The sequence below is a fragment of the Vicia villosa genome, linkage group LG7, assembly GCF_029867415.1.
Source record: "Vicia villosa cultivar HV-30 ecotype Madison, WI linkage group LG7, Vvil1.0, whole genome shotgun sequence".
In the NCBI taxonomy this organism is placed as follows: domain Eukaryota; kingdom Viridiplantae; phylum Streptophyta; class Magnoliopsida; order Fabales; family Fabaceae; genus Vicia; species Vicia villosa.
Window position 1 is genome coordinate 48,440,016 of NC_081186.1, and position 16,271 is coordinate 48,456,286.

The window sequence follows — 16,271 nt, forward strand, 5'->3', positions numbered from 1 at the left end:
GGGTGTTCGCGGTGCGGTTTGGTTCGGTTTTGAGCATAAAAGCCATCCTAACCACGAGATAAAAATGCATGCGGTTCGGTTTAGTTCGGTTGATTTTTAAAAAGTCATCCAAACCAAACCAATGCGGTTAGGATCGATTCGGTGGACTGCGGTTTACACTATAAAATAAAAATGTACTGAAATAAAAGGAAAAAAGAAAGTAATTCAATGTCAATATAATATATGATATTATACCATACAAAAGAAATTATATTACAATAACAGTAGAAAACTAAAAATACATTATAAATGAAATACATATATTAGACAATAGAGAATTACATATATATGTGCTCAATAAAATACAAAAACTAAGTGGATTATGCCAAAACTTAAGTTAATAAATTAATTATTAAAATTCAAAACGTGAGGTGTGGCTGTGTGCAATTGGATTTGGAAAGATAATAAATTAATTATTAAAATTCAAAACTTAAGTTAAATATGCGGTTCAGTTCGGTTCGGTTCGGTTTTGTGAAATAAAAACCGCAAACCAAACCAAACCGCGCGGTTCTGTCCAAAAACATCCACACCAAACGCGGTTTTTTGTGGTTTCGGTTTGGATTGATTCGATTTGCGGTTTTGCTTTTGGATTGGTTCGGATACGATCACCCCTACGTCAAACGTTTCTAAGATTGTGCATAAGAAAAGGTGTCTACGACTTGAATCTTGGCATAGCAAGTAGTATTCTGATTCAACAAGAGTGACACAAATGTCTTGAACTCTATCTCAGACATCAAATCTGCACACAACCTATTCTTAAGGTGTATTCTCATAGCCCGTGCTTTAATGACCCTGCACGTGTATCCCGGTTTAGTGAAGGCTCTAGGAATTTTGCCTCGTAATTTCATAGGAACCGGCCTAAATTCCACAATTACATAGGTGAGTCTATCAATAGTACTCTTGTAGCCTAGGTACTCCCTCATACAAAGTATAGATCTCATTAAGAGTTTCTATCATCTCAACTTTTTATTACTTCAGGATTCAAGCTTTACTCGCATGATTATCTCATATTACACATAACTTGTTATTACCCATTGAACCTATTTCTTGGGATCTCCATTCATATAGTTCGGGTTACCATTATGAGAAACTCAAGTCTTTATCGGCATTAGTCCCATCTTCTTGGATCTATTATATAATTTCTCTCTAGCTAATCCTTTCGTCAAAGGATCTGCTAAGTTTTCATCAGTGCGTACATGATTCACTCTGACAGCTCCTTTAGAGATACAGTCTCTGACGGTGTAGTGCTTTCTTCTTATTTGACGTCTTTTACGATTATAATAATGATTCTCAATTTTTGCAATAGTCACGGTACTATCGCAGTGGATCAACATACCTGGCATAGGTTTTTCCCATAAAGGAATCTCAGCTAGCAAGCATCTTAACCATCTTGCTTCTTCACTAGTTGTGGCTAGTGCTATCATCTCAGATTTCATTGTGGACTGAGCCATGATAGTATGTTTCTTAGATTTCCAAGATACAACTCCACCGGCTATACGAAATATATAGCCACTAGTAGCTTTGGAATCATCTGATAAGGTGTTCCAATCTGCATCTTTGTACCCTTATAGTACAACAGGAAGTTTCTGATAATGTAGGCCGAGATCCATGGTCCTTTTAAGGTGCCTCATGATTTGCTCAATAGCATTCCAGTGCTCGATATTGGTCTACTCGTAAACCTGTACAACAGTCCTACAACATATGAAATGTCAGATCTAGTACAATCAGTGGCATACCTAAGACTTCTAATGATGCTCAGATATTCTATTTGTCTGAAACTTTCACCAGTGTTCTTAAACAGTTTTACACTTGAATCATATGGTGTGCACACAGGTTTACAATCAAAGTATTTATATTTCTTTAAGATCTTCTCCACATAATGTGATTGATCCAATGAAATTCTTTGTTCGGATCTCACGATCTTGATACCGAGTATCACGCTTGCTTCCCTGAGATCCTTCATATCAAAGTTGTTGCACAACAATGATTTCACATCATTAATGGTCTGAATGTTTGACCCGAATACGAGTAAATCGTCTACATAGAGACATATGATAGTGCAGATGTGATTCTCAGATTTGTAATAAACGCATTTGTCACTTTCATTCACTTTGTACCCATTTGTGATCATTAAGTTATCAAACTTTCCATGCCATTGCTTAGGAGCTAGCTTGTTTTAGTCCATACAGAGACTTATCTAACTTACAGACCTTACTTTCTTGTCCATGGATCACAAAGCCTCCTGGTTGTTCCATATAGATTTCTTCTTCTAAGTCACCATTTAAAAAAGTTATTTTAGCATCCATTTGGTGTACTATTAAGTTATAAATAGTAGCTATTGAAATAAGTACCCTAATGGATGTAATTCTAGTGACTGGAGAGAGGGTGTTGAAGAAATCTATATTTTCTCTTTGTCTAAAACCCTTGGCCACAAGGCAAGCCTTATATGTATCAATAGTTCCATCAGGTTTTAGTTTCTTTTTCAAAACCCATTTACAATCGATTGGCTTGCAACTAGGAGGCAAGTCTACTAAGTTCCAGGTCTTGTTAGATTCTAGAGATTTTATCTCATCATTAGTAGCCTCTTGCCATAAATCTGCTTCAAGAGATGACAAGGCTTCTTGAAGATTTATTGGATCTTCTTCTACATTATAAGTCGCGTAATCGACCCATAATCTTTAGCAACTCTTACTCTTTTACTTCGTCGAAGTTCTGTTTTTGCATTGTCGTTGCTTTCTGTTCTTCTTAGAAAGGAAATTTGTATTCATAGAAATCAACATCATTTGATTCCATGATCACATTTGCATCTAGGTCATAAAACCCATATCCAATGATTAAACATTCATAGGCTCTATTAGCGAGTTTAACTCGTTTTGGATCCATAATTCTGACATAAACCAAGCATCCCCAAGTTCTCAAATAAGGCAAGTTCAGTTGCCTTTTCTTTAAAATCTCATAAAGTGAGATCTTACTTTTTGACTTGGGAACTCTATTCAGGACATAGCAAACAGTCAATAAAATTTCCTCCCACCAGTGAGGTACAACACCAGAATTCATCATAATTGCAACAAAACGTTCAGTAAGAGTTCTATTCTTTCTTTCTTTCTACTTTACCATTCATTTCAAGAGAATATGGAGCAGTCATTTCATGTACAATTCCATGTTCTTTATAAAAATCATTAAACAAACCAGAATCGTACTCAGTTTCTCTATCACTACACAATCTCTTAATCTTCTTACTAAATTGATTCTCAATTTCAATTACATACATCTTAAACATGTCAAGCGCTTCACTTTTATTCTTCATTAAGTATATAATCAGAACAAACGTCTATAAAAGTGATAAAATAACATTTACTATTTCTAGTTAAAGTTCCATCTAATTCACATATATCAGTGTGTATAAAATCTAGGGGGTCAAATTCTTTAATAATTGATTTATGCAAAGTCTTCGTTATTTTAGCTTGACTACAATATTCACATTTATTGGAGTCATTAACATTTAATTTAGGAATTAGGCCTAAGTTGCTTGCATTAGAAATAACTCGCTTATTGACGTGACAAAGTCTAGCATGCCAAATATTACAATCACACAAAGAGTAAACAGGAGGAGAAATTTTATTCAAATTAACATTCAACTTAAACATGCCATCAGTGGCATACCATTTCCCAACAAAAATATTATTCTTAGTGATGGTGTACAAATCTGCCCCTTTAGTTTGACTAAATCCTGCCTTATTCAAAAGAAAATCAGTAACAAGATTCTTCTTAATTTCAAGAACGTGCAAGACGTTCTTCAGGATCAATGCCTTTCCGGAGGTAAATTTCAACTCCACGTCTCCAATTCCAGCAACATTAGTGGTGTGAGCATCTCCCAACAACACTTTCTTATCTTCAGTATTCGTGTATGTCTTGAACATAGCACGATCGTAACAGACGTGACGAGAGGCGCCAATGTCTATCCACCACCCATCACTTCCGCAAACCATGTTGACTTCAGTGATCATAGCAACAAATTGCTCATTAGTCAGGTTAAGTTGTGCATTAGATTCAGCAGTAGGTTTAGGCCTACTCTTACATTTCTTAGTCATATGACCCAACTTTCCACAGTTATAACAGATGAAAGTCGGAGCGTCATTTCTTTGAGGTGGTGGGTGCTATCTAGCAATTGGAGCGGATGGGGCCCTTGAGGGATTCTCATTCTTAATTCGGTTCACAGCATTGTGGTTCTGATTCTTTAATGGTTTGCCCGTAGGCTTTAGAATTGCACCAAATTTTTTGTTGTTGTTTGAAACAACTAAGACTTCATCTTACAGATCTTGTCTCCAAGATTCCTCTTAAATTTGGAGGCGAGTAATCAGACTCTCGATTGAAAAAAAAATAGTTTTATGTCGAAGCGAATTTTTGAAGTCTTTCCAACCAGGGGGCAATTTGTCAATTATAACAGCAATCTGAAATTGTTCATCGAGTGCCATACCTTCAGTTATGATTTCATGAGCAATTTTTTGAATTTCATGGCTTTGAGCTTCCATAGATATTTCATCCACCATCTTGTAGTTCAAGTAGTGGCTTATAACATATTTCTTTGCACCTGCTTCTTCAGTATCATATTTATTCTGCGGAGCTTCCCATACATGTTTAACAGTCTTGCAGTTAATGTAGTAATCATACAAATCATCAACAAAACTGTTCAAAATGTGATTAGAATTGTCCATATATGGATGAGCTAATGGATGCTAAATGAGTTTCAACCTTTGTGTTTTCCTAGGTAATGATGATCCCAACTCTTCTTGCATCACTCTCATTATTGGTTTTTCAATCACATGTTTTGAGGCTCCAATGTCCTATGATACCCATATCTTATAATTTGGATTTTTCTTCAACAAGTCTAACGTTTATTATAAGTTTTTGACCTACAACATCTAAAACTATTCGGGTAGCGTCAAATGCATAGTACAATACATATTTTTATTAGTTTGCAAATATCTTCGTATGTACTGGTTTTGTAGTCGAAGAGTTGCAACTATATATTGCCATGTTAAGTACTCAATAGAGAGACATGTCTTGGGGTTCATTGCATCTCTCTTTACTTTACCATTCTTTATTCAACATCATAAACCAGCTATGGCACGATTTTTCTTCATCTAGTGAGTAAAATTTTGTACAAAACAAAGGTTGATTGCCTATGTCTCTTGAACCGGGTGAAACTTCCTGTTTTTATGATGGAGTTGCTTGGAATCAATTTTAGATACACTACTAGTTTTACTAATCGATGGCCTTTTCTGAGGAACATTGTGTTTTATGAGTTAGATGGCGTCAATCTTTCAAAGAGGCCATTCCTTAAGAGGCCTAGTGCAAGTACGTAAGTTCATCATGCTCACCTGAACAATGTAGCACCAATTTATGCCTCTAAGCCTAATACCAAGAGTCGACTTTCATAACCTACCAAGAAGGATAATATTTTACATGTACATCCCTTTTAGAGTTCAACCTTTTCTGATTTTCCAATGTTATATCTAATAATATTTTTTACTTTTTTCTTGTAGAAGAAGAAATATAAAAGGAGGATGAATAAACCCCCCTAATCCAAAATAAAATATTAAGGTCTAGTAGTTAATAAGTCGATGTACCCATCAACTCTTGTCATTTAGATCCCAAGAGGCGTCAGAGTTCAATGACTTCATTGAATTGATGGTGTTGGAAGATTTACCTACAGGCATCAGAAAATTCTCGTGGAGCCGTGGTGGAACAAAGTAATTGAGCAGGATAGATAGATTTTTGTTGTCTGAAGGTTTGGTAACTCTTCTTTCTGCTGAGTATCAGGATATTGGTGTGAAGGACATTTCTGATCATAGCCCTGTTTGGTTGATATGTAACAAAACCAACTGGGGCCCTAAACCGTTCCGCACCCTCAATTGCTGGTTAGATCATCCTAAGTTGGTGAGATTTGTGGCTGCTGAGTGGGGTAACATGAATGTATCGGGATCTCGTGCTTTTGTTATTAAGGAAAAGTTTAGAGTCCTTAAGGAAAGTTTGAGAAGGTGGAATAAGGAGGTATTTGGATGGGTGGACATTAAAATTGATAAAGCAGTTGCAGTGATTAATGAGTGCGATGATTTGGTGATTGATGCAGGGGATGCTCAGGTGCCAGGGGTTGCTTCAGAAAGAGCTAATGCCACTGTGGATTTCTGGAATAATTTATATCGAAGGGAAAGCATTCTCAGACAAAAGTCAAGGGTGAGATGGATCAAGGAAGGAGATTCTAACACAAAATTTTTTCATAATTCTTTGAAGATCAGAAGAAGGAGGAATAATCTGGTGGGAATCAATACAAATGAAGGGAGGTTTGAGGAGGTTAAAGGGGTTAAAGAGGATGTGAGATCCTTCTTTGCAGAAAAATTCCTTCCTTCTGGTTTCTCTCGTCCTCGTTTGGATGGGTTAGAGTTCCCGACTTTATCCTATGAGGAGTCTCGACAATTGGAAGATCCTTTCTCCTTGGAAGAGGTTAAGGGTGTGGTGTGGGAGTGTGATGGGGACAAGTGCCCAGGACCAGACGGCTTCAATTTCAAGTTTTTGAGGAAGTGTTGGGATATCATCGAGAAGGATGTCTTTGACTTTGTTACTGAATTCCATTGTAGGGCTAACCTCCCAAAGGCGCTTTCAGCCACTTTTATTGCTCTTATTCCGAAGTGTGATAATCCCCAGTGGCTGCATGAGTTCAGGCCTATAAGCTTGGTGTCTAGTCTGTACAAAATTCTGGCGAAATTGTTGGCAAACAGGTTAAAAAAGTGCATTGGAAAACTGATTTCCCGGTCTCAGACGGCCTTCGTCCCGGGGAGACAGATTAATGATGGGGTTTTGGTGTTGAACGAGATTATCGACCTTGCAACAAGAAATGGTCAGGAGTGCTTCATTCTAAAAGTGGATTTTGCAAAAGCTTATGACAATGTATCGTGGGAGTTTCTGTTTTATGTCATGCGTAGGATCGGTTTTGGTGAGGTTTGGTTAAAATGGATTAAAGCGAGCATTTGTAATAACTCTCTCTCTCTCTGTGCTTGTAAACGGAAGTCCAACGGCGGAGTTCCCAATGTATAAGGGCCTTAGGCAAGGAGACCCTTTATCTCCTTTCCTTTTTACGTTGGTGGCGGAAGGACTAGCAAAGATGTTGGATAGGGCTGTTTTTTTGGGTCTGTTCAAAGGTTTTCAAGTTAATGAAGATACAAGTTTTCATCTCCTCCAATTCGCAGATGATACGGTGGTCTTAGGTGATGGTTCGTGGCGTAATCTTAGAAGTATTAAAGCTGTTCTGAGGGGTTTCGAGCTAGTGTTGGATGAGAACTTTATGCAGGCAGCTTCGTCTTTTCTATGCTGCGCTAGGGGCAGTATTCCGTTCAATTTCCTAGGTCTTCCGGTGGGTGCGAAACATCGCACAAAAGCGGTTTGGACTTCGGTGATTAATAGAATGAGATCGAGGTTGTGTTTGTGGAAGAGCAAGTTTCTATCGGTAGGAGGTAGGGTGTCCCTGATTAATTCCGTGCTGAATTCTATTCCTATTTCCTACCTGTCCTTTTTTAAAATTCCTAAAGGTGTATTGAGGGAGCTGATTCGTATCCAAAGAGAATTCCTGTGGTGTGGTGGCATGGAGAAACCGGGTGTTGCTTGGGTTGGGTAGGAGGATGTTTGCAAAAGTAAGAAAGATGGTGGGCTAGGGGTTCGGTGCTTGCAGACGGCAAATGAGGCATTGTTATGCAAATGGAAATGGAGATTCCTTGTCGAAGATGATATTCTCTGGAGAAAGCTGCTAACTCATAGATATGGTGCTTTGGAGTCATGCGTCTACAAAGGAGGAAGTATGCATAACACCAAATTAGCTTCACTATGGTGGAGAGATGTTATGATTGTGGGTTCGGTGGCGGGAAATGAGTCGAACTGGTTTTTGGCCTCTATTTTTTTGCAGGATTGGCAATGGTGCTAAAGCACTCTTTTGGAGAACAAGATGGATTGGTGGGGAACCGTTGAATGTTTTGTTCTCGTCGCTTTTTCAACTGGCAGCGAATAAGGATGCTACTGTTGGTAACATGGGAGGTTTTGTAAATTTAGTTTGGGTGTGGGACTATGATGGTTTGGGGGATAATCTCAGTGGCGAAATGTTGGAGCAATTCGAGGAGCTTGAGAATATTCTAAGATTTGTTGTTCTTATTTCAGATGTGCAGGACGAATTTGTTTGGTTCCCTCAAGGGGAAATGTTGTTTTCCGTCTCTGGGGGCTATTCTTTGATCAGCCGTAATGCACCTCAACAGTCGTTAAATTCGGTGGAACTGCTAGCCGTAAATCAGATTTGGAAAACTCAGGTGCCGTCGAAGATCCAGGTTTTTGGGTGGAGGTGCATTAAGGATAGAATAGCTACAAGGGAGCAACTTCTAAAAAGGGGGATTTTATCGGGTAGTGAGGCGAATGTGTGTGTCTTCTGCAGCTGTGTTGGAGAATCAATCCTGCATCTTCTTATTCTTTGTCCGTTTGCCGCAGAGGTATGGAATCAGGTATGTGTTTGGGCTGACATTGATTTTTTCCAAGAAACTTCCATTTCTGCTCAATTGTTAGCTTGCTCAAATTCTGTTAGAGGCAACATTCCGATTAAGAAGAGGTTGTTACTGTGGTTGGTTTATGCGTGGTCAATTTGGTGCAAGCGGAATGCGGTTATTTTTAAGAACGAAGCAGCAGTGGCGGTGGAGGTGTTTGAACAAAGTCGTCTTTCCTCTTGGCAATGGCATATAATAGGGGTTAATGTTAAGGGCCTTTCGAATTATTATTTGTGGTGTCAAAACCCGTTGGAGTCGATGCTAATGTAATGATTTTTGTATACGGGCGAGTACCCCTTGTACTCAGTTTTTGAATGAAATCATGTATCATTGCCTATAAAAAAAAAAATATGAAGGGAAATCCAGTCAACATATTTTTGTCCTAAACTAAAATACGATGGAATTTGAGTGTATCACATCATATTATATCCATTTTGTTACTTTTATCATTTTTTTTTCCGTTTGCTCACCTCTTTTTTAGTAATGTTCTAGAATTTCAATATTTCTTAAAAATATTTCAAAATGAGTGTCGATCTTTTAAAAATCGTGTCTTCACTATAATTTGTTGAAAATGTAGATTATTTATTCAAAATATATACATTAGTTACAATTATAGTAACATCTATGCTATATTTACACAACTTTTCCTACACCGTAAAGGAAAACATTCTAGCACAGAAATCAAGGCATGATAATTTGTTATAAAAAATACTATTTATGCATGGTAAGTATAATTTTACGGTGTTGATTTAAAAATGAGTGTCAACTTATCATTTCTCTTATATCTCTTATAGTAACTCTATAAGTTGAATTTTATAAGGGACGAAATACTAATTCTCTATGTCTATCTACTCTTACAATTGTATCAATGTAAAATATATTTTAAGATAACTATTCGTGTAGTACGATAATTTATAAATTACGCTTGACCAATGTGTAATTTATTTTTAGTTTTTTAAATAAGCATTAACCTATGAAGTAAAATTATAGTCTTAGATAACCCACCCAAAAATGCTAACAACACTCACTACCACTCGCATAGCACTCCTCAACCCACTAATATCCAATAACAATTAGCAAATGCCCACTCACTCAAGTTCAAATGAACACGCCCACTTTTCTCTCTTTCTCACTTAATCTCTACTAAATAAAAATTTAACTGGACAGTTTCTCTCGCAAATGGATTGTCTCCTACTCTATTATTTTCAACTCATTATCTTACTCCAAATCAATGGTTGATATATAGCGCAAAATAATATTTCAGAAACTTTATATGCAGTGAATGTTATCCAAAGGTTTAAAATAAGGCAAGCTACCGATGATCCAGGTCCATTTTTATCACTTCCCCTCTCATATGAATCATCTCTTTCTTTGATGAAAGAGAGGGGATGACCATTGAATTCTTAATAATCAAAATGTTTCAATCAAATTCTTAAATAGAAACACCACTCTTTTATACTTTATCCACAACAAACTTATCGTATGTATCAAATGTATAAAAAAGTCAAACTTGTTAGGGAGAGAGTACCCATTTTTATCACTTCCCCTCTCACATGAATCCTCTCTTTCTTTGATGAAATAGAGGGGATGCCCATTGAATTCTTAATCAAATTCTTAAATAAAAACACCACTCTTTTATACTTCATCCGCAACAAACTTAACAAACTTATCGTATGTATCAAATGTATAAAAAAGTCAAACTAGTTAGGGAGAGAGTATTTTTTTTTTTTTGTAGAAATACTTCTTGGATAAAGATAAAATCATTCCATATTATTACTATTGCAGAATAAATAAAACTAACTTATTAAAATATACTGGATCTAAATAACTTAGATTTATTACCAAATCCATAAATTAAAAACAAATACACAAATTCACAAATTGGTCATAACTTTGAGATATAAGCTATAAATATAATGAATAAAAACAGATAACATAAAACAAATACTAAAAAGATGAGGCTAGGAAATTCTTCTTAGGAGATTATTGTAACTTCTTGTTTATTCAAAAGATGTGTCCCATATCTATAAAAAAACATTAGTTAAAGCGGTCAATTCTATGGAGACAAGTAAAAATTTGTTGAGTGGGATAGTTTGCAATTACCTGCAATATTCCTGATTCCCCACCTATAGCCATAATAGAGGGATTATCCTTCGAGAAAGAAATAGAATATATACCACCCTACAAACACCATTGGAAAAAAATTGTGTTAATGTAATGTAACAATGAGATATCATGATTTGTATAATACTTTTCCATGAGTGAGAAAAAGAAACTTACTACTCCGGGATTTTTAGATGCTACACAAGCTAGTTGGTTGTTGGACAAATCCCAAAGCTTCACCTGTAACAAATATTATCTACCACCAAATAAAAATCTATATATAATCCAAATATATCATTTATTCAATGAATCTAAAAAAATAAATTTTATTTATAAAAGAGAGCAGGGGGAGTAAATTACAAACAACAGCAATATCAAAACTGATGAGTATTACCGTTCCATCCAAGGATGCAGTAGCAAGAATCTACATGAAGTCAAATCATAGCAGAGTTAAACTAAAGTAGATATTAAATACTGTATTTATTCTCATCATAATATTAGTCATACATACATTGGTGTGTTGTGGATTGTAGCATACTGATGTAACAGATCCATCATGTGCAGGAAGGGTAAAAAGTGAGGAAGACAGGTTGCGAATATCATAACCCTCCACCATACCATTTTTAAGGCCCACCTAGTAGAACAAAAATGAGAGGAATAAAAAGTAATTTAAGAATTTAAAGCTAAGAAATAACCATAACGCACCACATGAAAGAGTGGATGACAAATCAAGCTCTCTACACTATCTGTGACTAAAATCTGGGTGTGTGTTGGACTCCTCACATCCTTCTGCAAAGTGTAATAGCATTAAAAGACAATAATATACTCAATGTTGAAATATTTTCATATACAAATATGAGTAAAACGTAACCTGTGGCAGAGAAAAGAAGGTTATTGGATCATTACCTCAACAACAATTCGATCGCAGGAACCACTAATAAATAAAGGTACTATGTGATCACTCCAAGCAAATGCTTGAACCTGTGAGATGAATAAAGAAATGTATCATTGATTCTATTAGTTAGAATAGTAATACTAATGACAAAACTAATATAAAAAGACACATCTAGTTAAAATCTTGCCTTGTCTGAGTGATGTTCCAGGGTAATTTTACAAGTTCCTGTGATCAAGTCCCAGATCTTTATAAGTTTGTCAGCACTAGCACTTGCAAGAGCAAAAGGTTTTCTGATTGCAAGGGCAAGTACCGAGTCAGTGTGTCCATTAGTATCACCCAGGATATAGCGGGGCTCTACTGCATTAATCTGAGAACAAAGAGAAGTTATTATATTATAGGACAAAAAGTTGAAGACAGTGATACTAGTAGTAAAGGCCGTCCACATCAATTTGGAGGGTCTAGTGGTTCAAAGTTAGGGAAATAAAATGACATTTTAATTGCTAAATATATAGTGAGAATGGATCTACTAAATGTTTGAGGCATAATAATAACCATTAAATTAATTAATGCAATTGAATAATAAATTCTAAAAAATACATTGAAGTAAGTCTAAATTAATTTTAACTATAATTCTATTATTTCTTTGAATAATTATTAATGAGGAGCGATATATTTACTCCAAGAATAATTATATAGAGAGAATATATTTGCTTAATTTATATTTATATTTTGGTCTTATATTTGTAAAATGTATTTTTAATATTTCAAAATTTAACTTTTTACTTTTAGTTTCTTTTAAAAATATAAACTTTGATTTTTTTTTTAAATTTTTGCTATTAATTTTAATCTCAATTTTTATATAAAATTTCATGTCGAATATTTTGAATCTATTTTTGTGATAAAATTATTAATTATTAATTTATAATTCCTTAATTTTAATAATAACAACCATTGATCTTATAATTCAAAGAATTGCTATAGATTTATATTTAAAATTATATTTATTATTTAATAGAGGTTTGAATTTAATTTTAGTATTTGATAATTACATTTTTGAATTTTATCAAAATATATCAAATATTATATTTAATTTATTAAAAAAACAAAATTCAATTCCTTTAAATTTTATGTTTTAAATTTAATCTCTATTTTTTATTAAATTTCATGTTGCATCTTTCAATTTAATAGCAACTAGTTATCAATATTAATTAATCTCTACAATTTATAAAATTTATCTTATTACAAAAACCAAAATAAAAAAATTTCTTGTTATTCTCAAATTCTCCTAGACTATAAATATGTTTTCAATCTCTAAATATTAACTTTTAGTTTCAATTTACCTAAAATTATAAAATTATATGATATATCATAAAAAAAATTAAAATATATAAATAAAGTTTATAAAAAAATATGAGATTAAAATTAATGGCAGAAAATTAAAAAAAACAAATTTATTTAAAGTTATTTTCTGTATACAATTTTTAATTATTAGTTATAAAAAAAATAAAAGAATTAAAATTAAAATTAATTAAGGTTGATTTCAATTTTTTACAAAATTTATAATTCAATCTAAATAATTAAAGGTAAAATTTTTTAATTAGGCTGCAAGCATAGAGTTAGAAAACATCACCCGTAAGATTGCCCGACTGAAAGGGAAACATGATACTAGTAATACACTTATTTACTTACATTGTCAAGGTCCCAAATTTGAATAATAGAAGTATCCTTGGTTCCAACCGCTAATAAGTTACCTGCAATCGTAACAACTCAAAATCATCAATATATGAAATCATATTAAGATTCGGGTTATATATTTAGGGACAGTTTGTTTTGGCTTTTATAAAAATGATTTTTATATTGTTACCAAATTTTATGAAAATTTTTTTTATAAAGAAACTTTTTGTAAAAGCTTCAAATGTAAATTTTGTTTGAATGGTTATTCTTAAAATATAATTTTAGATATTTCATCTATTTATGGAAGAAAAAAATTGAATATCAAAATTTCAAAAAATCACTTAATTTTGAAGCTATTTCAAATAGATTTTAATAAAAATCATTTTTGAAATACAACTTTTATAAAATTATGATTTTCACTAAGTTTTGGTCTTCAATTATGTAAGTTTTTATTATAGGATGTCAAATTAAGTGTTTCATTTTAGAAAAAACTAATAATATTTTTAAAAACTGTTTTAGAAAATATATTTTCAAAAATACAAAGAAAAAATCCATTTTTTTAGAGCTGAAACAAACTGGCCATTAATTTGGCTGACCTGTTTCTTCATCTTCATATCCATTGGAGATGAGACCAAACCAAGCCGTGCAGAGTGGGGACGATGGTATTTTTATATCATGGTGAAGTTCAACTTCGTTTTGGTCAATTGACCAAACCTGCAAAGGGATACAAATAAATCATATAATTTAGTCGAAGATGCTAAGCTACTTCACAATCACAATAAACAGTTTTAGTTTTGTTACCTCAAGAACACCGTGTTCATCATTTACACTTCGGGATCTAGCAATCGTTGTTACTTTTTTGTAAGTAACAAGATCTCCTCTTTTCATCCATGTAACTGACGGCGGCATCTTACCTAGACCTAAAAAACAATCCTGCAGAAAGTAAATACCGCGGGTCAAAACCCTAAACTACTTGCATTAAACACTAATTAAGCAATTAACCAATTGCATTAAACACTAATTAAGCAATTAACCAATATTTAATGAGTTAAATAACGGAAAAACCTTCATTAAATAGATTTAAACCAGCAAAATTAACAAGAAATACTCTTGAGAAATTAGAATCTCAGGATTTAATAATCGTAAGCTTTATTTATCAAAAAGGATGAATATGATAACAAAATAAAGTGAATCCGTGTTGTTTTAATGGTTTAAGGTGGTGTAGAAATCAAAATCTAAACCTCAAAGGGTTGGCTGGCAAATGAGCTTTCTACAAAAAGGGACGGAACCGGCTAGTACCCGGGAGTCAAAAACGCCCTGGGGTCACGGTGTCGTCGCCTCCGAGTCCGGATTAGTCACGTAGGTACAAGCCCGGGTCCGGATTAGTCACGTGGAGCTCTTTCCCCCGCGATACTGGTCGGTTAATACCAAAAAAAAGAAATCAAGATCTAAGGTTGAAACAGTGAAATTCGAAAAATCTAAAAAATCCTATAATTTTGGAATCAAAAGTAGAAGCTCTTGAAAGAATGGAGAGGAGGAACGAAAGTACCTTTGTTAAATCAGTGATTTTGGACAAAGCGTAAGCCTCACCGTGAAGAAGAAGAACGAAACAACGCAATTAGATAACGATCCTTCTTATACCTACAAAACTCTAATCTTTTTTCATTTATTTTATAAAACTCTCCTATTAAAAAGTTGGGTGGAATTTTTAGGTCCAATACCAAAAAGCCCATAATTCTCTAAAGGTATTCTCTCGGTCTTATTTTTTAAAATATGATAGGAAAAATCGTCTTTTAATTTTAAATAAAATAAAATCCAAATTATTTTTATTTTTTTAAAAAAGCGTGATTTTAAATTTTTTTCTTATATTTGGGACGGAGGAAGTATCAAATAGTCTAGCAACTAGCATTACACGTTACTGCTGAGTTCTGAGTGCTGATGAATGTTTTACTTTTTATTATTACTAGTATTTAGACCCGTGCGAGGCACGGGTTAAATGTTTTAGAATATTTAAAAAATACTTAAAATTGAAATTTATTATTTATTTAAAATTTATGGAACTAATATAAAATTTATAGTAAGCAAATATTTTTAAAATTATATTAATGATTAATTATCATAAAAATATTAATGCTATAAAAAATTAGTATTTACATGAGTTAAAAGACAAAAGAAAAATAGCAAGACATAATTCAGACGTGTTAAATTAAAAGACGAAAGAAAAATAGCAAGACATAATTCAAACGTGTTAAATTAAATATTTGATTGTTATAACTAAAAAAACAATTTGATATAATTTCAAAAATGTTTGGTTATTTTTTTTAAAAGAAAACAAAAGACCAAATACACATCTATTATGTTTATTTTTTTAATAATTACAATTTATTAACAAAACTAAATCAAATCAATAAGAAATAAATAAAAATATAGAATTAAAAAATATATATAAAATTATAGAATCAATTCTACTTGGAATTCTTTCATTTAATAATTTTTTTATAGAAACTAAATAATCCAACTCTATTTAATGATTTCTTTCTATAAACCAAATGATCCAACTTTATTATTTTTTACTTCTAAATTTAGCTTTTGTGAAATATTAAAAAGAAAATCATACTATTTATAACTCCAATATTTTTACTATAACTCTAATATTTTTAATACTTAAATCATTTAATAATGGTATTAAACATATAATATATTAACAAATACAGAATTTAAACCAAATTCATTTCAAATAATCTTAGTAACTTATATTTTAAGAAGAAAATAAATAAATAAATTTCATTCAATACGTATAAAAGATAATATAGTAGACCTATGTAATGAATTGATGGACAATATCATCAGACCTATAAATTATGCATAAATTGATGTTACAACTGTCAAAAGTCTTTTTATAAAAAAATTGATAGAATTAAAAAAGCTGATAGTATAGAAGTCACAACAACTCATAACTTCTGGCAGTAAAATGCAAAACT

At 33.1% G+C, this 16,271-nt stretch overlaps 1 protein-coding gene across 3 annotated transcripts; it reads right to left on the reverse strand.

The window, feature by feature from the left end:
• Positions 1-10,439: 10,439 nt before the first annotated feature.
• LOC131620532 (uncharacterized WD repeat-containing protein C17D11.16-like) lies at positions 10,440-14,978 on the reverse strand. Of its 3 annotated transcripts, none has more exons than XM_058891648.1 (13): positions 14,840-14,978; positions 14,590-14,703; positions 14,092-14,223; positions 13,887-14,004; positions 13,306-13,367; positions 11,804-11,983; positions 11,628-11,702; positions 11,427-11,510; positions 11,233-11,355; positions 11,116-11,145; positions 10,899-10,961; positions 10,722-10,799; positions 10,440-10,642 (listed from the first exon to the last, which is right to left on the reverse strand). In XM_058891648.1, the coding sequence occupies exons 3-13, from the start codon at positions 14,197-14,199 to the stop codon at positions 10,619-10,621; spliced, it is 945 nt and encodes a 314-aa protein (XP_058747631.1). In that variant the 5' UTR covers positions 14,200-14,223; positions 14,590-14,703; positions 14,840-14,978; the 3' UTR covers positions 10,440-10,618. The 3 variants fall into 3 exon arrangements, with proteins under 3 accessions (XP_058747631.1, XP_058747629.1, XP_058747630.1); XM_058891646.1 differs by having other exon boundaries at positions 14,532-14,703; XM_058891647.1 differs by lacking the exon at positions 14,590-14,703.
• Between the last annotated feature and the right edge of the window lie 1,293 nt (positions 14,979-16,271).